Genomic DNA, 22,486 nt, shown 5'->3' with positions numbered 1-22,486 from the left:
CTTCTACTGTAAATGTCAAAAAAAGAAAATTGATTCCAATGCCAGAATGGTGTGTTTTCGGTCATTTCATCTCCCAATAAAAATTGCAATAGAAAGCAATCAAAACATTATATTTACCTGTAAATGAAATTAATAAAAAGATCAGTTGACTACACAAGAAACAAGTCCAAACACCTCTCCATTAGCGGAAAAATAACATTACTGGTCTCGGAAAATGAGGGCACCAACAAACTATTTGCTTATTAATTTTTACAAACTTCCGATTTTTTTTTTTTCAAAACTGTCCACATGTCAGTATCACATTGCAGTGGATCAAAACACGTGAGCACAGCTATAGTAGTGCACAGGTAGGTTTGGGCATCACGCTGACAGCGGTGGACACCGCTTCAAGACCCGCACAACAACAGCACACAGACGTGCTTTCTGCTCGCTTCAAAAAGCATAATCCAGATAAACCATAGAACCATCAGATCCACTGAGTGGACTCTCAGTTATTCCACTGTACGTAACTGACGAAGGCCATACCAGGCCGAAACATTTTGATCGTACTACAGAATAATGAAAAATCTTGAGTGCCAGGTCTTTATAATCACAGTATCACATTGCAGTCACCACCCAGATGGCTCTACTTTTGCAAACATCCAGAAGGGGGATGATGTCTCGCAATTACTGCAGTTGTAATGCAATCTAGCACTACATTTGCTTTACATGCCCAATGTGAGCAGCTGCTCCACCTAGTGGTGTTGAAAATTTCAAAATTTAAATTTTTCATATTTTATACCAAATGAAAACAGTAATGCTTTGATTTTTATAATTACTCATAAAAAAATATTTTAAGAATGTTGGTGCTTTATTAACAGAAACAAGAGGGTTTTTTATTTTTATTTTATTCTTTGTTGTGGTATTTTTGTTCATGTATTATGATCACTTCTATGAATTAATTGCAAGCAATGTTTTGAGTAGTGATAATACCAAGCATTGGTGACGAACAATGGCTATTTTAATATTTTTATAATACAAAATATCTATTACAACTTTGTACTCATTATCACTCTTCTTTTACAGGGCAAGAGACTTGGCCACAAGAAGTTCTTTTAGGACTATATCAACTTGTTCTAATAATGGCTGGAAAAAGACACTTTGGCGCCTTGGATCATGTATTGCACAATAAGTTATCCAGATTGGAGTCTGCAACACAACGTTCTACAGCTTGTTTTGGGATTGCATCCACACAAGATTTGCAGACATGTCAGAACTTCATGACCTATTCTATGTCTGATGCTGAGGGGCATGGATCTTTGAGTCCCTGGAGCTCTTCAGCATATCTACAGTATGCAGGCAGTACCCCAAATAAGCATCTGCAAACGAAGGAAACTTCCGTGAAGTATCAAAGACCACATACTGACAGACCACATAACCCTTTGCAACTGTCAGATAATCCAAACAATCAGGTTTCTGTTCACCAAAATCTCCAAGGACATAGTTACCATATGCCATACCCACGTTCATGCCCTCCAATTGCAATGCCCAGGCCTGTTTACAGAAATGCAAGCAATTTTATGGATGTAGCATATGGATCGAGTGGTTTTCAATCTATGAGTGTTTGTGTAGCTTCTAAACCATTATGTCCACCACCTGTAGAATGGAGTCCTTCTAGATTTGCTCATTCAACGTCCCCATTATATGTCTCTGGAACGAAGACGCACCTCTCTACGCCAAGCACTTACCCTGAGGTAGCCCGGAGCCCATCTTCTCTGTCTCATGACATACAAGAGCAAAATTCTGTTTACAGACACAGAGCTGATTTGAATCTTGGTGTAGGTGTTTCTGCAACATGTTCACAAAAAGACATTTTCATTGATGCCTGTCACCCTGTTGCTCGTGAAAATATGCAGCTTTTTTATGGTGAAGGCAATATACCTTTAGGAAAGCATAGAAGTTCAGCCTTTACAACACCCTCTCCACAACATAACAAAAAAGCTAGTCCATATCAAGGGAGCCTAGATAACAGATTGGGGCATTTGCATTCAAATAATCTTTACAGTAATACAATAGATAATATACACCAAAGATCCTCTCCACTTTCTGCCAGTTCGGACTTGACAGGATCTCCCCATAGTGTAAGGGGGGGTGCAGTTTATCTAAATCGTGCACACCATATGCATTCAGGCTATGTAAATGCAGAGATAAGAGCCCAAACATCTTACCTTGACGGAACCATACAACCAAATAAGACACCATTTCAAGTAAACACAAGTACCCACAAAACCATTACGGAGAATCCAGTGTGCTCATTCGAAAGAGATAAGAATTTGTTGGTGCATTCTCGTCAGATGAATCAAGATATATGTGGGATGTCTAGCCGACTGCGCAAAGAAATGTTTTTTGACTCAACCTCAACAAATAGGCAGTCCTTTACTGCAAACTACTATCGAGAGCCTTTTACTGGACCAGATACACATGCTGCTCTTGTTCAACAAAGTACCAGTTCTGTTCTATCCCCAGTTGGGTCCAGTCATGAGCTTTTTTCTGGTCAACATACTAGTAGACATTCAGTGACATTAAAGGAATCTTCATTGCATAGCTCGATCCAATCTTACCAAGACAGTAGCATTGCAGGTGTCCAAGCTGTAGAAAACACTACCACGATTCAAAGTAGTAGATCACGCATAACTGTAGAACATGCAGAATCAATAGTTCCAAGTCCTTCCTCTGTTTCTGTAGTTGGCGGTCAGTATCAAATGAATCGTAATCATGTGAGATCAAGACATAATGAATTGTCTCCAGAATGTGAAATTGTGATGGAAGGTGGTGAGCCAAAATCTGCTCCTACATCTGTCAGTGATAATGTGAATTTTGATAATCCAAAATCCCCACCAATGCCAGTTATTAATGATGTGTTTAGTCTTGCCCCATATCGTGATTATTTGGAAGGAAAAGCCCCTCATCCTTTTTCTACACATCAAGAATCTGAAGCAGAAAATGGAGCATCTACATCTGATTTCTTAGAGGATCCACTTTCTGAAGAAAGGACCAAAAAAACAGAAGGAGTTTGTAGCAGCACTGAAGAAGTCGGTGCTAAGAATATAAAAATTCAAGATGGAGAATGTGTGCAAACTGGAGAACGAGAGGTGTCTGCACAAAGTACAGGCATCGAACCTGTGGTTCTGGATCTTAGTTTGAAAAAGTTACCTCAATCCAGTTCCTATCCTTGTAGCCAACAAGATGTTTCTTCCCGTGACACGGATACCCTGCTAACTGCCTCTGCAGTCAAATTCAGTGATAAATTTGGAAATCAAATTGAGGGTCAAGATGGATTCAGGTCTTCAGACAGCAACAGAATGTTACAATTGCGACAGGAGCGCTTTTCCTCTAAAGCAGCCTCTAACGTCAAGAGTCAAGATAGCTGTCCACCTGTTGACAAGCGGTCTTCTTTAAGCCAAAAGAATAGACTGTGTAATGAAAATTTATTTTGCCAAAGGCAGGAAAATATTGCATCTCAGACCCACAAACGCTCTCAAGGGATTCTTCAGGAGAATTGTCAATCTCAAGGTTCAGGCTCAGAAAATAACAATTTGAAGGAAAGTTCAATGTCTTTGGCCACCAAAACCTTGTCCAGTCAACATCTGGAGAATGAATATTCTCAAAGTACTCAGCGATTTCCCAGTCAGCATCCAAAAAGTTCCTCATCTCGGGCGATTGAACGCTTACCACAACAACTTCTGCAGAATTCCTCATTTCCGTATAAAAGCAAATCCCGTAACATAACAGGCAGTTACAAATCACATTCAAACAAAAGCCTGTCCCTCGAACCCCATGATAATTATTCTTCTTGGGTACCTGAAAGAAATAACCTTTCCAGTAATACAAGTGAGGCTGTAATGACATTACCTGTTCAAACTTCAGTACAACATTCCAGTCACTCAGATTTTTCAATCTTTGTGAATAACCTACAGACCCAAAAGACCAGTTTGCCGGTTGTGGTATCCTCATCACCTACTGTTTACTTCACAAACACTATAACAGTACAAGCTTCACAACCACCATCTATACAGAGACCTATGCAAATTGCAACAAAAAACATGGAATTGTGCCATTCACTTTCTTCACCCTCGAGTTCAGAAAATGAAAATAATGGCTTCCAGAGTTCAAAATCATTCATGCTTCGGAAGTACAAACTAAACAAGTTTTCTTCGTCTGAGGAAGAGACACATAGACCTAGTACCTGCTCCATCTCCCAGAATGTGTCAAACCCATTTTTAACTGACACAGTTCATTCTCTGCCTCCCAGTGCGCCTGAATCCTCGCCAGCACTAGGGGAAGCTAATGTGTCTTTAGCAAGTGTTGGCGAACCTCCTGTTAGTAGTAGTCCTGGTCAGCAGTTTTCTGAACTTCACCATTCTGTACTCACAACGATCACTAGTTGTACTGCTAGATCTCCTTCTAGCTTGCTTGAGGACTGGCTCTCAAAAACCAAAGAGGAAGAGGGAAGCAAGGCACCGGTGAAGGCTAAAAATAGTTCTAGGTCAAATGATCAGTTGTTAGCCTTGCCAGACCATGATATATGGCTTGAATTCGATGGAGTTCGTTTACTTATTCGAAAGCTGCTGTCCCAGTTGGAGACTTTCATGTTTACTCGGAGTTGCCCTTTTCCTCATGTCATACGAGCAGGTGCAATCTTCATACCGATCTATCTCGTAAAGGAAGTTTTGTTTTCAGAGTTGTTGGGCCCTGCTATTGATAAAGTTTTACAGAAGCACAAGGTTGAACTTCGTCCCACTACGTTGTCTGAAGAAAAACTCCTTAGAGAGACCAAGCTTAAAGATTGTTCTTCTCGATTGTTAAAATTACTTGCTTTGAAACAGCTTCCTGATGTTTATCCAGACTTGCTGTGTCTGTTTTGCAAACACACTATACATCAGGAGCTCGGTGAGTAGAATTTGTCTACTATTGAATTTAGTACTTTACATGCTGCTTTCTTTAAAATGTGCTGTTAGTTTTTATTGGAAGGCATTATTTAACAAGTGGCAGTTAACAGTGTTTTACTAAATCTGTTTGCAGTTTAGCTCACTGAATAGCCATCCTTCTGTTCTAACTTTCTGCTTTGACATTTCCACTGAATGTTTGTATTTTCAGATGCTTGGCACAACCTCATTAAGGGAAAAAAATCCTTATCTAGCAGAATTACTTTCAGAACCATTGTCTTCAAAAACAAGAAGGCAGTATAATTAACTCATTCCTGACCAGACCAGTTTTCCTGTTATTACCAGTTAGGGTACCGTCACACAGTCACACTTTGATCGCTACGACCGTACGATCCGTGACGTTCCAGCGATATCCATACGATATCGCTGTGTCTGACACGCAGCAGCGATCAGGGATCCTGCTGAGAATCGTACGTCGTAGCAGATCGTATGGAACTTTCTTTCGTCGCTTGATCACCCGCTGACATCGCTGGATCGTTGTGTGTGACAGCGATCCAGCGATGTGTTCGCTTGTAACCAGGGTAAACATCGGGTAACTAAGCGCAGGGCCGCGCTTAGTAACCCGATGTTTACCGTGGTTACCAGCGTAAAAGTAAAAAAAAACAAACAGTACATACTTACATTCCGGTGTCTGTCCTCCGGCGTCTCAGCTTCTCTGCACTGTGAGCGCCGGCCAGCCAGAAAGCGAGCACAGCGGTGACGTCTGACGTCACCGCTGTGCTTTCCGGCTCTGCTGCTTACACAGTGGAGAGAAGCAGAATGCCGGGGGACAGACACCGGAATGTAAGTATGTACTGTTTGTTTTTTTTTTACGTTTACGCTGGTAACCAGGGTCACAATCAACCCTTTAACGAGTCTTGCAATATGACTTAGGATAAAAGCCAAATCAGTATCTCAATTCGCAGACACGGTGTTTCGGGCTGTTGGCCCTTGTCGGTGACAAGCCAGTGCTGGTATGTCACTCTCCACAAGGAGAAAATTACCCCTTAGACCTCAGTCCAGAGCATCTCACATAGCCAAATCAGTTCTCATGCTTCGCACCGCCGAGGGCCTACAGCCCGAAACACTGTGTCTGCAAACTGAGATACTGATTTTGCTCTTATCCTAAGTCATATTGCAAGACTCGATAAAGGGTTGATTGTAACTTGTAGGATCGCTACTTCCAACAGATGGCGCTATCTGAAGAGGCAATTTGCATATTTGGTATTTGTTAACTTTTTTGCCGTATTGTAGGACTTTTTAACATGCGATCATACCATAGTATTGCTGTACATTAAAAAAATCATGGTCTCCTATGAACGGTAGACCACGTCAGGTGGGTAGTTGGAACATCATGCCTTCAGAACGCCGTGCACTGTAAATGCTGTTGTCACAGATTTAAAGCATCAATTAACAGGTTAACAGCTTCAGATGAAGCTCTGCTCAAGTAGCTGGTGTTAGTCACATGACAGCTGAATAATACAACTGTCATTTGCCAGCAAAGATGGAGACTCAGTTCTTGAGCCCGCATGAAAGACAGAGAGCCAACGTATGACATACCATTTTGTCCTATATTGGTAAGGGGTAGTTGGGTGCGAACGTACTCGATAACGTATTGTAATGTTTTGAGTAGCTGTTTCATTCAGATGAGCTACCTGTATCGCTTGTGTTTAACCCCTTCCCGACATGTGACGGAATAGTACGTCACATGTCGGGACCCCCGCTTTGATGTGCGCTCCGGCGGTGAGCGCACATCAAAGTCGCGACATGTCAGCTGTTTTTTACAGCTGACATGTGCGCGCAATAGCGGCGGGTGAAATCGCGATCACCCGCCGCTATTAACTAGTTAAATGCCGCTGTCAAACGCAGACAGCGGCATTTAACTACCGCATCCGGCCGTGCGGCCGGATATGAGCGCATCGCCGACCCCTGTCACATGATCGGGGGTCGGCGATGCTCCTCCATTGTAACCATAGAGGTCCTTGAGACCTCTATGGTTACTGATTGCCGGTGGCTGTGAGCGCCCCCCTGTGGTCGGCGCTCACAGCACACCTGCATTTTAGCTACATAACAGCGATCTGATGATCGCTGTTATGTAGCAGAGCCGATCGGGCTGTGCCTGCTTCTAGCCTCCCATGGAGGCTATAGAAGCATGGCAAAAGTAAAAAAAAAGTTTTTAAAAATGTGAAAAAAATAAAAAAACATAAAAGTTTAAATCACCCCCCTTTCGCCCCAATCAAAATAAATCAATAAAAAAAAAAAAAAACCTACACATATTTGGTATCGCCGCGTTCAGAATCGCCCGATCTATCAATTAAAAAAAAGCATTAACCTGATCGCTAAATGGCGTAATGAGAAAAAAATTCGAAACGCCAGATTTACGTTTTTTTGGTCGCCACGACATTGCATTAAAATGCAATAACGGGCGATCAAAAGAACGTATCTACACCAAAATGCTATCATTAAAAACGCCAGCTTGGCACGCAAAAAATAAGCCCTCACCTGACCCCAGATCACGAAAAATGGAGACGCTACGAGTATCGGAAAATGGCGCAATTTTGTTTTGTTTTGTTTTTTGCAAAGTTTGGAATTTTTTTTCACCACTTAGGTGAAAAATAACCTAGTCATGTTAGGTGTCTATGAACTCGTAGTGACCTGGAGAATCATAATGGCAGGTCAGTTTTAGCATTTAGTGAACCTAGCAAAATAGGCAAGCACAAAACAAGTGTGGGATTGCACTTTTTTTGCAATTTCACTGCACTTGGAATTTTTTTCCCGTTTTCTAGTACACGACATGCTAAAACCAATGATGTCGTTCAAAAGTACAACTCGTCCCGCAAAAAATAAGCCCTCACATGGCCAAATTGACGGAAAAATAAAAAAGTTATGGCTCTGGGAAGGAGGGGAGCGAAAAACGAAAACGGAAAAACGGAAAAAGCTCCGGGGGTGAAGGGGTTAAAGGAAACATGTCAGCAGGATTGTGCGCAGTAACCTACAGACATTGTCAGGTCGGTGCCGTTATACTGGTTAAAATTATATCTTGGTTGATGAAATCAGTCTTATGGTGGTTGTTTAATCTTTATTTTCAGTTCTGAATTTATGATATGCTCGTGTTTCTGCAGGCATGCAGACCTGCACTGCAGCCTGATCGCATATTCTGTGTATATAATTACCGTATATACTCGAGTATAAGCCGACCCGAGTAAAAGCCGAGACCCCTAATTTTGCCATACAAAACTGGGAAATCTTAATGACTTGAGTATAAGCCTATGGTGGGAAATGCAGCAGCTACTGGTAAATTTCAAAAATAAAAATAGATAAATAAATAAAAATAAAAAAAAAACAATCAGGTTCCTCGCATCATGTTCTCATACACTTTATGCAGTTAATAGCCTCTGTGTCTGTACTGCTACATACTTAGGCTGTTAACTGGTTCATGCAGCATTACATGAACACCCGAGCCTTACACTATGGCTGGTCCAAATAACTAAAGCAATTGTTACCATCCACCTCTCGTGTCTCCCCTCTTCCTCATAGTTTGTAAGCTTGCGAGCAGGGCCCTCATTCCTCCTGGTATCTGTTTTGAGCTGTGATTTCTGTAATGTCTATTGTCTGTACAAGTCCCATCTATAAGTTGTAAAGCGCTGCGGAATATGTTGGCGCTATATAAATAAAATTATTATTATTATTTATTATTATAGATACCAATAAAAGTAAAATTAATTGAGACATCAGTAGGTTAAGTGTTTTTGAATATCCTTATTGAATCAGGAGCCCCATATAATGCTCCATACTGTTCATGATGGCCCCATAAGATGCTCCATAATAAAATATGCCCCATGAAATGCTCCATAAAGTTTATGATGGGCTCCATAAGATAATTCATAGAAAATATACCCCATATAATGCTGCATAGGTTGATTATGGCCCCATAAGATCCTCCATAGATAATCTGCTTCATACAATGCTGCATAGATTGATTGATTCATAGAATCATTTGCCCCATAGCCGGCTGCTGCAATAAAAAAAAAAAAAAATCACATACTCACTTCTTGTCCTGAGCAGGCCCCCGACACTTGCAATATTCACCTGTCCGCGTACCACCGCTGGGCGCCGCTGTGTCTTCCACGTCCTCCGCAGTGACTGTTCAGGCAGAGGGCGGCGCGCACACTAATCGCGTCATCGCGCCCTCTGACCTGAACAACACAGGCAGAGGACGCAGAAAAGACAGCGGCGCCCAGCGGTGGAACGTGGACAGGTGAATATTGCACAATACTCACCCTCCAGTCTCCATTATACTCACCTGCTCCCGGCACAGTCCCTGGCAGCCTCTTACTGACAGGTGATCTTCGGCGACCGCAGCTTCTTCCTGTGTTCAGCGTTCACATCGTACCGCTCACTAAAGTAATGAATATGCGTCCATATTCATTACTTTAATGAGCAGTACCACGTGATCGCTGAACACAGGAAGAAGCTGCGGGCGCCGGAGAAGCAGGAACGTGCAGAGATGCGCCGGGAGTAGGTAAGTATAATTTGACAGCTGCCACTCCCCCTCCCCCGCCGACCCCCTTTGACAATGACTCGAGTATAAGCCGAGAGGAGCACTTTCAATAAATGGACTGAAAATCTCGGCTTATACTCAAGTATATACGGGATCCAAGAAGTATCGTTTCACCTTGCGGAGAGTGACATGATAAGCATGTCGAGGTGAGGAGACTTAAAGCCGCAATGCTCCTCTGAGAAATATGCAAATTGTCTCTTCAGAGAGGAAGAGGACTAGAACTCTAGTGCCACCTATTGGAAGTAGCAATCCTAACAGTAACACTAAAGTATATATGGTAATATGTTTTAGGTTCTCCTGATATTCAATATAAAAAAGATCCATTTGCAAAATGGCACCTGTCAGGCCTGCGCAGTAGCAGCTATTGGCGATTCGATAGTTGCTACTGCAGAGACGGCGGTGGTGCCATCTTGCTAGAGAAAAAAAGTCCTCCTCCAATATGGCGCTGGCGGCGCCTGCGCAGTAGCAACTATCAGCGATCGCAATCTTGGAGGAGGATTTCTTTTTCTTCTCAAGCAAGATGGCGCTGCCTGCACTTTAGCAGCTATTGACGATCGCCAATAGCTGCTACTGCTTAGGCGCCGGTGGAGCCATCTTGGAGGAGCATTTTTTTTCTTTCTGCAACAAGATGGCGCCGCCTGCACAGTAGCAGCTATTGGATCACCAATAACTGCTACTGCATTGGGCAACGTTTTCAAGTGGATTTTTTTTTTAATATGTATAAATAATATTCATTATGTAAACTAGGGGGCAGGACAATGAGGGATCAGTGACCTGACAGCAGTCTGTATTATGAATAGCTAATCAGAGCACCATATTATTATTATTATTTATTTATATAGCACCAATAATTCCATGGTGCTGTACATGAGATGGGGTTACATCAAAATACAAATATCACTTAGGCTATGTGCACACGTCCGGAATTGCCGCGGAAATTACTGCGGCAATTCCACAACTGTGCCGCGGGTAAAATGCATGCTTAATTGGCATGAGTATTCCCGCTAAACACGTTTAAAGCGTTTAGCAAGCGTAATTAGCTTGCAGAATGCTAGCGTTTTCAAAGCGATCTATAGAATAGCTTGGAAATCTGATTGACAGGTTGGTCACACTTGTCAAACAGTGTTTAACAAGTGTGACCAACTTTTTACTATTGATGCTGCCTATGCAGCATCAATAGTAAAAGATAGAATGTTAAAAATAATAAAACAAAAATAAAAAATCGTGATATTCTCACCTTCCGGCGTCCCCCGCCGCGTTCCTGCTCCTCGCGATGCTCTCGTTCCTAGTAATGCCTCGCGCCAATTGCCCCAGATGACGTAGCGGGCTCGCGAGACCGCTATGTCATCACAGGTCATTGCCGCGAAGCATCCCCGGGAACGGAAGCATCCCGAGGAGCGGGAAGGCTGCGGGGGACGCCGGAAGGTGAGATTATCATGATTTTTATTTTATTTTATTTATTTATTTTTTTAACGGGTATATGGTTCCCTAGGTACCAACCGTACATGATCCGCTTACTATCCCGGTGGGCATAGCCACATGCGGAAAGTAAGCGGATCAATGCATTCTTATGTGTGCGGAATCGCGGGGAAGAATGAACATGCTGCGTTTTTTTCCAGAATGCGATTCCGCCGCCGAAAAAAACGCAACATGTGCACAAAAATTGCATTCTAATAATAGGATGCTTAATATATGCTTTTTTTCGTGATTTTATCGCGTTTTTATATAGAAAAACCGCAAAAAATCCTGAACGTGTGCACACAGCCTTACAGTAAACAAATTAGCAATAACAGACTGGTACAGAGAGAAGAGGACCCTGCCCTTGAGGGCTTACATTCTACTGGATTATGGGGAAGGAGACAGTAAGTCGGGGGTTGCAGTAGCTCTGATGGTGTTGACGTGGCCTTGTGGTCATTACAGGTTGTAAGCTATCTTGAAGAGGTAGATTTTCAGGTTTCTTTTGAAGGATCCAAATGTGGTGGATAACCGGACGTGTTGGGGCACAGAATTCCAGGGGACGGGCCATATTCGGGAGAAATCTTGGAGGCGATTGGGTGAGGAGCGAATAAGCGTGGAGGAGGTCTTGGGAGGACCAGACATTACAAGAGGGAAGATATTGAGAGATTAGTTTGCAAATATACGGAGGAGAAAGGTTATGGATGGCTTTGTAGGTCACTGTAAGGGCTCTTTTCCATTTGTGAGAAACACGTCCGTGTCTCGCATGTAAAAACCGGCACTCCAGAGCGGAGCGTGCGGCCGCATAGCAACACATGCAGCTGCATGCTCCGCTCCAAAGTGCCGGCGGCAGAGCTTGGTTTTCACATGCGAGACACGGACGTGTTTCTCGCAAATGGAAAAGATCCCTTAGTAATTTAAACTGGATACGCTTGGAAATTTGGAGCCAGTGAAGGGATTTGCAAAGAGGGGAAGCAGGAGTGTAGCGAGGAGAGAGATTAGTCGGGCAGCATAGTTAAGGATGGACTGGAGGGGTGCGAGAGTGTTGGAAGGTAGGCCACAGAGGAGTATGTTGCACTAGTCGAGGCAGGAGATGATTAGGGCATGGACAAGCATTTTAGTAGAGTGAGGGTCGAGGAAAGGACGGATTTTGGAAATAGTTTGAGCTGGAGGTGACAGGAGGTGGCGAGAGCTTGGGTGTGCGGTTTGAAGGTCAGGGCAGAGTCAAGGATTACTCCAAGGCAGCGGATTTTGGGGAGGGGGAAAGTGTGTGAAGACCCCCCCCCACAGGCTGCCCCAGGGCACAGGCATATCATTAACTCAAGACTGAAAATAAAGATTACACAACAACCACAAGACTGATTTCAATAATCAAGGTATCATTTTAATCAGTATAACAGTACTAACCTGACAATGTCTGTAGGTTACTGAACACAATCTTGCTGACAAGTGCCCTTTAAGTACAAGCCCATTTAGACAGGTTACTGCTCATAAATGAGTCTACTTGTGCTCATTTATGGTCCTGTTACATAACAATCGTCATCAGCATGCATCATGCACATTGTCGGCATAACATCCCCAGTTTACATTGGGGCCATGTGCTGCTGAAAACATTGAATAAATGATCTGAACAGCTGACAAACTGCTGTCTTTTAATCGGCAGCATGTTTACACAGATGGATGATCAGGAACTAGTGCTCTTATGAATTCTCATTTGCCGAATAACCATTTGACGTTGTAAAAAGCTTTCTTTATAGTTCTGTACAGAATATAGCATATGTTTTCTGCAGTTTGTCAATCACCCATCTTCTTTAAACCTTACCTCAGTATATTCAGAGGGGCTGCAATAATGATTTGCTCTTGTTTTCTTTGGTATCAGTAGCTCCTATCTCTTCAGAATTATTTTGTACATGCTTTCTTGATGTTTTATAGAATTATGTTGAACATTTAGATAGAAACCATTGTATTCTGGAATTATTTACACTGAGGTGAAGCTAGTGTTCAATATTTTGGCAGACTAAGATCCTAAATTATATGAAGGTTTTTATTAACAGGTTTATAGCAGGACCAAAATCACATAACGATTATTGGTAAAATTAAACCAGTTAGAAAAAAACTGAGTTATGTTTAGCAAAAACAATTCTATAGATATACAGTACCTTGCTAAAGTATTCGGCCCCCTGGAACTTTTCAACCTTTTCCCACATATCATGCTTCAAACATAAAGATACCAAATGTAAATTTTTGGTGAAGAATCAATAAAAAATGGAACACAATTTTGACGTTGCACGAAATGTATTGGTCATTTTACATTTTTGTGGAAATTCAAAAACTGAAAAGCGGGGAGTGCAATATTATTCTGCCCCTTTACTTTCAGTGCAGCAAACTCACTCCAGACGTTCATTGTGGATCCCTGAATGATCCAATTTTGTCCTAAATGCCTAATGATGCTACATATAATCCACCCGTTTGTAATCAAGTCTCCGTATAAATGCACCTGCTCTGTGATCGTCTCAGGGTTCGGTTTAAAGCACAGAAAGCATCATGAAGACCAAGGAACACAACAGGCAGGTCCGTGATACTGTTCTTGAGAAGCTTAAAGCCAGATTTGGATACAAAGTGATTTCCAAAACTTTAAACATCCCAAGGAGCACTGTGCAAGCGATCATATTGAAATGGAAGGAGTATCATACCACTGCAAATCTACCAAGACCCAGCCATTACTCTAAACTTACATCTCAAACAAGGAGAAGACTGATCAGAGATGCAGCCAAGAGGTCCATGATCACTCTGGATGAACTGCAGAGATCTACAGCTGAGGTGGGACAGTCTGTCCATAGGACAACAATCAGTCGTACACTGCTCAAATCTGGCCTTTATGGAAGAGTGGCAAGAAGAAGTCCATTTCTCAAAGGTATCTGTAAAAAGTGTTGTTTAAAGCTTGCAACAAGCCACCTGGGAGACACACCAAAAATGTGAAAGAAGGTGCTCTGGTCACATGAAACCAAAATCGAACTTTTTGGCAACAATGCCAAAGATATGTTTGGCGTAAAGGCAACACAGCTCATCACCCTGAACACACCGTCCCCACTGTCAAACAAGGTGGTGGCAGCATCATGGTTTGGGCCTGCTTTTGTTCAGCAGGGACAGGGAAAATGGTTAAAATTGACGGGAAGATGGATGGAGCCAAATACAGGACCATTCTTGAAGAAAACCTGTTGGAGTCTGCAAAAGACCTGAGACTGGGATGGAGATTTGTCTTCCAACAAGACAATGATCCCAAACATAAAGCAAAATCTACAGTGGAATGGTTCACAAATAAACGTATCCAGGTGTTAGAATGGCCAAGTCAAAGTCCAGACCTCAATCCAGTCGAGAATCTGTGGAAAGAGCTGAAAACTGCTGTTGACACACGATCTCCCATCAAACCTCACTGAGCTCGAGCTGTTTGCCAAGGAAGAATGGGCAAGAATTTCAGTCTCTCGATGTACAAAACTGATCGAGACATACCCCAAGTGACTTGCAGCTGTAATCGCAGCAAAAGGTGGCACAGCAAAGAATTAAGTTAAAGGGACCGAATAATATTGCACGCCCCACTTTTCAGTTTTTGAATATCCACAAAAATAACCCATAAATTTCATTCAACTTCACAATAGTGTTCCACTTGTTGTTGATTCTTCACCAAAAATTTACATTTGGTATCTTTATGTTTGAAGCATAATATGTGGGAAAAGGTTGAAAAGTTGCAGGGGGCCAAATGCTTTCGCAAGGCACTGTATATGACAGAATGACTGTTCATACCAAGCACAGTGTCCTAAGGATCCTATGAGTGACAGATCAGCCGCCTTATAGGATCAGACACATGCGGAGCTGTCCGGATCCTTGCATCTGCTAATTTCACTCTATGGATGCTTGGAGTATGAGGTTTGGAGAATTGTGGATTCTCATAGGGTCAGAAATTGCTCCCAATACCTCCTCGACCGAAGGGGATACAGACCTGAGGAGAGATCCTGGGCCTCAGCTAGAGATGTGAAGGGTGAGTGATTAGTCAAGGCCTTCCAGCTGAGATTTCCTGGGAAACCTAGGGTCCGGTGGCCCCCCGTAGAAGGGGTACTGTCACGATTCCACCCCTCAATGTGTGTAGGATGCAGTTACTGACAGCTCAGCATTACACTCTGGTGCAGGGGCTTGCTGAAGCTGTCAGTATTGTAAATGCCAGTTCAGCTGTCCATTTGGCCGGGCCTGTGGGGTTTCTTCCAGGTGTCTCCTGTTTTGATTGATTGCAAGCCAGCTAAATAGCAGGTAAAGATTAGAATATTGCCAGTTGTAGCTTAACTCAAGTGGTGTGTGTTTTGCTCTGTTCTTATATTCTGATCTTTGTTGCCCGACCTTGGATTTGTCTTTGATCGTTTGCCTAGCCCCTTTGTCTTGATGCGCTTCCTTCCTGGAAGTCTGACCCCAGACTGTGACCTAACTACTACGTATTTGTCTCACACCTCTGTTTATGATGCATTCTCCTGGCTTTTGACCTCTGACTCCTTGACTTTTTCGATTCATGCCTTGTCCATGAGAAGTGACTCAGCGTCACATTACAACTGGTCTATACATTTCTCTATTTCGGAAGCACAAATCCTGTTCACATGCTCTGTGACCAAATGTTGAATCTGATGCAATTGATTCAGGATGTGGCAAAGGAATACTAGAGTCTTGAATCGTCGCAATATCAGTTGTAAGGTCAGATATTTGGTTTGAAAACTTCCCATTGCTCTCCTCTTCTGGCAGTGGCTGTGATGTCTACACATTGCTCTCCAAAACTTGGAAACAAACTGTGCCCCCACCCCCGGTCAGAAGCAATATTGATCGGGATCCCATGTAATTTAACAATTTGCAAAGGAAGGAAAAAAGTTCCAGCACCAGGCGTCTCTTTATTAAAATCTTCAATATTTTATTTTCATGTCAAGCATAAAACATCATACGGGGATGTTTAATTCTTGACATGAAAATAAAATATTGAAGATTTTAATGAACAGACGCCTGGTGCTGGAACTTTTTTCCTTCCTTTGCTATTGCTAATGAGTGGTATCCAGCTACTTGTTCCTGGCACCTGTGTTCATCCGGATTCCAGTGAGGCACCACTAATCCCCTTCCCTGCTCCCAATATGATGTTCAGTTTAACAATTTCCCTGACGAAAATTTGTGCCAAGGGCTTGGTGTTCGGAAAAACTGATAATGCAATAAAATGAGACCTCTTAGGCCTCTTTCACACTTCCGTCGTCTGGCTGCTGTCACAATCCATCATTGCGACCTAGCGACAGATCCGTCAAAAATAGTGTAGAATGTATGCAACGGATCCAGTTTTTCGACGGATAAACTGGATCCTTTGCATCAATCTTATACTTTTTTTTCCATCCGTTTCATCCGTTTTTTTGACGGATCCGTTTTTCATACCTCCAAATGGGAGGCTCCCAAATGTGATTGGCTACTGGAAAATAATGGAAACCTATATATTGAGTGTTTTAACACCCCATCTTTGAGAGGTTTTAGAGCAAGTGGCAGAAATGGAAGGAGTTATAGCAAATATTGTGACCATCTATGCGGATTTTGCTTTTGAGGCCAATAGGTTGGCAGTGATTGTTCGGGAAAAGGAGGAAGCAAGACAGCGCATCCTTCGTCTGCGGCGACGCCGATGCTTTTGGATCCCTCCGATCACTGCACAGCGATTGACCCATGGTGTCTATTCAACTCTGTACATGGAATTGGGGCAAAACCCGGAGAAGTTCTTCAATTATGTACGCATGAGACCTGAAAACTTTGACGTTTTGGTGGAACAGGTTGGAGAACTAATCTGGAGAAAGGACACCTATTTGCGCTTTTCAATATCACCGGAGGAACGTCTGATGGTGACACTTCAGTAAGCCTTTATTATTTTATTTTTTTTTTTTATGGTCTCTTTCATCAGACTAAACTGTAATGTTGCTGGTAGTGTGTAATAATAATTTTCTGTGTTTTTTTTTCTTTTTGACAAATTCCTTGCAACTGGCGAATCCCTTTCCTCCCTCCATTATCAATTTCGGCGTGGGATTTCGACAATATCAGGGATAGTAAAACAGACCTGCCGGGCATTGTGGGATTATTTACAGGAGGAGTACATCCCAAATCCAACAACGGAGAGGTGGCTGGAGATTGCCGCAAATTTTGAACAGATTTGCCATTTTCCAAATTGCTTGGGTGCTGTGGATGGCAAGCACATAAGGAGTGTTAAACCTGCAGGATCGGGCTCAGAATATTTAAATTATAAAAATATTTTTCTATTGTGCTGATGGCCATAACTAACGCCGAATGCAAATTCATAGCGGTGGATATTGGTGCCTATGGCCGCTCCAATGATTCGCGGAGTTTTAAAATGTCTCCTATGGGTCATTGTTTATACGGAGACACATATAATTTTCCACCTCCAAGACCACTCCCTGTAACCTCTGGCCCACCAATGCCATTTTTGTGTGTTGGTGATGAAGCCTCCCAACTTTCACCACACCTGCTCAAACCATATTCAAGTAGTGGATTAAGGCCGGCGTCACACTCAGCGTATGTAAATACGGTCTGTTTTTTACTGCTGTAATATGCAGAAAAGTCCCCAAAATAATGATCCGTATGTCATCCGTAGGCATGGTGTGTCAGCGTATTTTGCGCATGGCATCCTCCGTATGTAATCCGTATGGCATCCGTACTGCGATATTTTCTCGCAGGCTTGCAAAACCGACATCTAATGGATTTATGTGCTCAAATGTTCGTTAATACATATATACAGTGTGTATATATATATATATATATATATATATATATATATATATATATATATATATATATATATATATATATATATATATGTATATATATATATATAATGTATATATATGTATGTATATATATATCCAAAATCAAAAGAAAAAAGGAGAAGAGCGGCACTGCATGTGTCTTAACGACTTCTCATAGGCTCTAGTCAAGGTGCATTTGTGCAGACTTCGGATGGACAAACCAAAATGAAAATGTGTCCATAAATATGTAGCAATGAAAAAGAAGAAAATGAGGGCACTCACCAATCTTTCACGTTCTTAGTCCTTTATTGCAACACGATCCAGTTAAAACACATGGCCAGGGAAGAGAGAGAGCCGAAGCCCGTGTGAGATATCAGGGTATCCTGATAGGGCTTTAATGACAGAAATGGAAAAAGTGAGAAGTGAGAGGAGTTGCATAAGCAAGAACGTAAGGAAGGTGCCTTCTAATAGGGTTGACGTAGAGAGAAGGTTTACCTTCAGTTTTCAATACAGCAATATGGACCAGCAAATCAGATTAGCCATTAAGAAAAATTGGCATATCTTAGGTCGGGACAAGGAGTTGGCTGAGGTAGTGTCTAGGGGTCCCCTTATAGCGAATAAACGGAGCATCAGACTAAGGGACAAATTAGTGAGGAATCGGGTAGTTAAGTCAAATCAGAACTGGCTGAACACCGCTATCCCCAAAGGTAATTTCAGGTGTGGGCATTGCCCTTGGTGTAAGCAACATGTAACTGACCGGACTCTTCATATAGGTGCAGTGAAGCACACGGTTAAAGATTTCATCACATGCAGGACAGATCACGTAGTATACGTTGTTTTCTGTCCTTGCAGATATTACTATGTGGGAAAGACGATCCGGCCACTATATGTTCGTTTCCGCGAGCATTGCAGATCGATTGTCTCAGGGAAAGGTGTTAAACGGTTAATTACACATGTTAGGGATACACATGGCGGTGATGCAGGGGTCCTCTCCTTCGCCGGGATTGAGAAAGTCAGTCTGCCAGCGCAAGGAGGTGATCTGGATAATCTGCTCCTCAGATGTGAGACGAGATGGATTCTGCGCAGTGAAGCATTGGGGCCACTAGGTTTCAATGACCGTGTGGATATGTCGATATTTCTTTAATGATTTGCTGCTTGGGAAAAAAAAGAAAAAAAAAAAAAAAAAGGATAAATTTTTTTTTTATTATTATTATTTTTTTTATTTTTTGTTTCTTTGCTTTTTGCTGACATTTATACCGATGTTGGGGGGTAATTTTGTGAATATTATGGCAGAAGTTGTGCATTCTGCAGTGTCTTGTGCGCTGTTGGTAGCGGCGAGGGTTTAACCCTTTATGCTTTCTAAAGATTAACCCTTTATGCTTTGTAAAGATTAACTGTGGTTCCTAGAATAACTTTAAATGTCTCCAATTGTCTGCTCTGCCAAAAGGTTTTGTTACCAACTAAGGTTGCGTTAATGGTTTTAAGTGTGCTTTTTAAAGTATATGTATGTATCGTTTGGTTTGTGGGAGGGGACACAGTGGTGGGCGGTGTCATGGCCGGCACTACATTTCCACTGTTTCACCTATGCACAAGCTGACCTGTAGAAGCGCAAAGCACAGCGCGAAACAGCTGTCGTCTCTCGCCTGCTCACACGGGCTTCGGCTCTCTCTTCCCTGGCCATGTGTTTTAACTGGATCGTGTTGCAATAAAGGACTAAGAACGTGAAAGATTGGTGAGTGCCCTCATTTTCTTCTTTTTCACTGCTACATATATATATATATGTCATTGAGACACACATATATATATATATATATATATATATATATATATATATATATATATATATATTCTGTATTTATATTTAATTCAGCGCGATATATGTGAAAAGCTGGTAATTCAATTGCCGGCTTTTCATTTCTCCTTCCCAAACCCGACAGGATATGAGACATGGTTTACATACAGTAAACCATCTCATATCCCTTTTTTTTTGCATATTCCACACTACTAATGTTAGTAGTGTGTATGTGCAAAATTTGGGCACTGTAGCTTGTAAAATAAAGGGTTAAATGGCGGAAAAAATTGGCGTGGGCTCCCGCGCAATTTTTTCCACCAGAGTGGTAAAGCCAGTGACTGAGGGCAGATATTAATAGCCTAGAGAGGGTCCATGGTTATTGGCCCCTCCCTGGCTACAAACATCTGCCCCCAGCCACCCCAGAAAAGGCACATCTGGAAGATGCGCCTATTCTGGCACTTGGCCACTCTCTTCCCACTCCCGTGTAGCGGTGGGATATGGGGTAATGAAGGGTTAATGTCACCTTGCAATTGTAAGGTGACATTAAGCCAGATTAATAATGGAGAGGCGTCAATTATGACACCTATCCATTATTAATCCAATAGTACTAAATGGTTAGTAAAACACACACACATTATTTACAAGTATTTTAATGAAATAAAGACACATGTTGTTGTAATATTTTATTAGACTCTTCATCCACCTGAAGACCATCGTCCTGAAACAAAGTTAAAAAAACAAACAACAATATTCCATACCTTCCGTCGTTATGTCCCACGAAGTAAATCCATCTGAAGGGGTTAAATCATTTTACAGCCAGGAGCTGTGCTAAAGCACTCGCTCCTGCCTGTAAATCCCCGGGTACAGAATGGAAAGCAGTTTGATCTGTAGTTACCTTGAGTCGTGGTGATGCGCCCTCTGCTGGATGTCCTCATATGAACTCGAGCGTGGGAACTTTTCCAACGCTCCAGCTCATGAGGACATCCAGCAGAGGGCGCATCACCGCAACTCAAGGTAACTACAGATCACCCTGCTTTCCATTCAGTACCCGGGGATTTACAGGCAGGAGCGAGTGCTTTAGCACAGCTCCTGGCTGTAAAATGATTTAACCCCTTCAGATGGATTTACTTCGTGGGACGTGACTGATCATCGGAAGGTATGAGATATTGTTGATTTGTTATTTTTACTTTTTCTCAGAACGAGGGTCTTCAGCTGGATTAAGAGAATAATAAAATATTACAACAACCTGTGTCTTTATTTCATTAAAGGACTTTGTAATAATGTGTGTGTTTTATTAACCATTTCGTACTATTGGATTAATAATGGATAGGTGTCATAATTGACGCCTCTCCATTATTAATCTGGCTTAATGTCACCTTACAATAGCAAGGTGACATTAACCCTTCATTACCCCATATCCCACCGCTACAGGGGAGTGGGAAGAGAGTGGCCAAGTGCCAGAATAGGTGCATCTTCCAGATGTGCCTTTTCTGGGGTGGCTGAGGGCAGATGTTTTTAGCCAGGGGGGCCAATAACCATGGACCCTCTCTAGGCTATTAATATCTGCCCTCAGTCACTGGCTTTACCACTCTGGCGGAGAAAATTGCGCGGGAGCCCACGCCAATTTTTCCGCCATTTATCCCTTTATTTTAGCAGCTACAGTGCCAAAATTTTGCACATACACACTACTAACATTAGTAGTGTGGAATATGCAAAACAAAAAGGGATATGAGATGGTTTACTGTATGTAAACCATGTCTCATATCCTGTCGGGTTTGGGAAGGAGAAATGAAAAGCCGGCAATTGAATTACCGGCTTTTCTCTCTTACACCGATGCGTATTTCTCGCTGGTCACACTGCTGGTCCGTGTGTAATCCGTATTTTTCTCGCCCCATAGACTTTCATTGGCGATTTTTTTTGTGCAATACGGTGACAAACGCAGCATGCTGCGATTTTGTACGGCCGTACAAGACCGTATAATACGGATCAGTATAATACGGCTGATAGGAGCTGGGACATAGGGAATGATTGGGCCGTGTGTAATGCGTACTTTACGGACGTAGTTTATGCGCTCATACGTCCGTAAAACTCGCTATTGTGAGGCCGGCCTAACACGAAGGAAAATAGTATTTAATTATTGGTTAGCACGAGCGAGATGAGTGGTGGAGTGTGCCTTCGGGATTTTAACTGCAAAATGGCGAGTTCTATTGTCCTATCCAAGGAACTGGTTGCCATGGAGGAAAATGAGTCTGAAACCGCCTTGCGAGACTATCAAAATATACCTTTTCGTAGCGCTGTTGCAGTTTCCAGAATGAGGGACCAATTTGCCGATTACTTTGTCACCTCAAGGTAGAGTTGAATGGCAGGATGACATGGTCTGATATGTTTTGTGTTTTTATATAAAGTATGTTGCTGAAGTCACACTTCTGGTTTTATACCTGCCGAAGTCACACTTGTTTTTTGTTTTACACCAATTTTTTTCAGTAAAGTTGTTTGTTTTTTTTGTATATCAACCTTTTTTTTTACCTTTACAACAACTGTTTTATGTTTTGTACCTTTTATACCCAATCTTATATAAATACAATTGGCAATAAATGCTTTTTTTTAAAACCAAAAATTATTTTTAACAGATTAAAAAAAATATTTACAAATTTGTGAACTGTTGGGTGGAGATATTATCGGAGAGGCTGGCAGGGTGGACCACGTCGATAGTGGGTGAAAGGCGACCGGATTGGGGTTGATCAGAAGTGGAAGGGGGGGGGTATGAGGTTGAGCAGGGAGGACAGGTTGGGTGAGGGGTTGGGGTGTTGTAGGTGGGAAATTACAAGGTGCAGGAAGCTGGGCCCGGGAAGGAAACTGGGGGGAAGGCATTTGGGACTGGGACGGATTTTGGAAACAG

At 42.3% G+C, this 22,486-nt stretch overlaps 1 protein-coding gene across 4 annotated transcripts in view; it reads left to right on the top strand.

Annotated features, from left to right (window-relative positions):
* C5H15orf39 (chromosome 5 C15orf39 homolog) overlaps positions 1 to 22,486 on the top strand; it is a 134,380-nt gene that overhangs the window by 83,382 nt on the left and 28,512 nt on the right. For all 4 annotated transcript variants that reach the window (XM_077263978.1, XM_077263979.1, XM_077263980.1 and 1 more), the window contains one exon: positions 1,066 to 4,929. In XM_077263978.1, coding sequence (XP_077120093.1) covers positions 1,066 to 4,929 — 3,864 coding nt within the window. The remainder of the gene's footprint in view (positions 1 to 1,065; positions 4,930 to 22,486) is intronic.

Source organism: Ranitomeya variabilis, chromosome 5 (genome assembly GCF_051348905.1).
Source record: "Ranitomeya variabilis isolate aRanVar5 chromosome 5, aRanVar5.hap1, whole genome shotgun sequence".
NCBI lineage: Eukaryota > Metazoa > Chordata > Amphibia > Anura > Dendrobatidae > Ranitomeya > Ranitomeya variabilis.
Note: the sequence above shows the minus strand (reverse complement) of the source record. Positions and strands in the feature narration are given on the sequence as shown.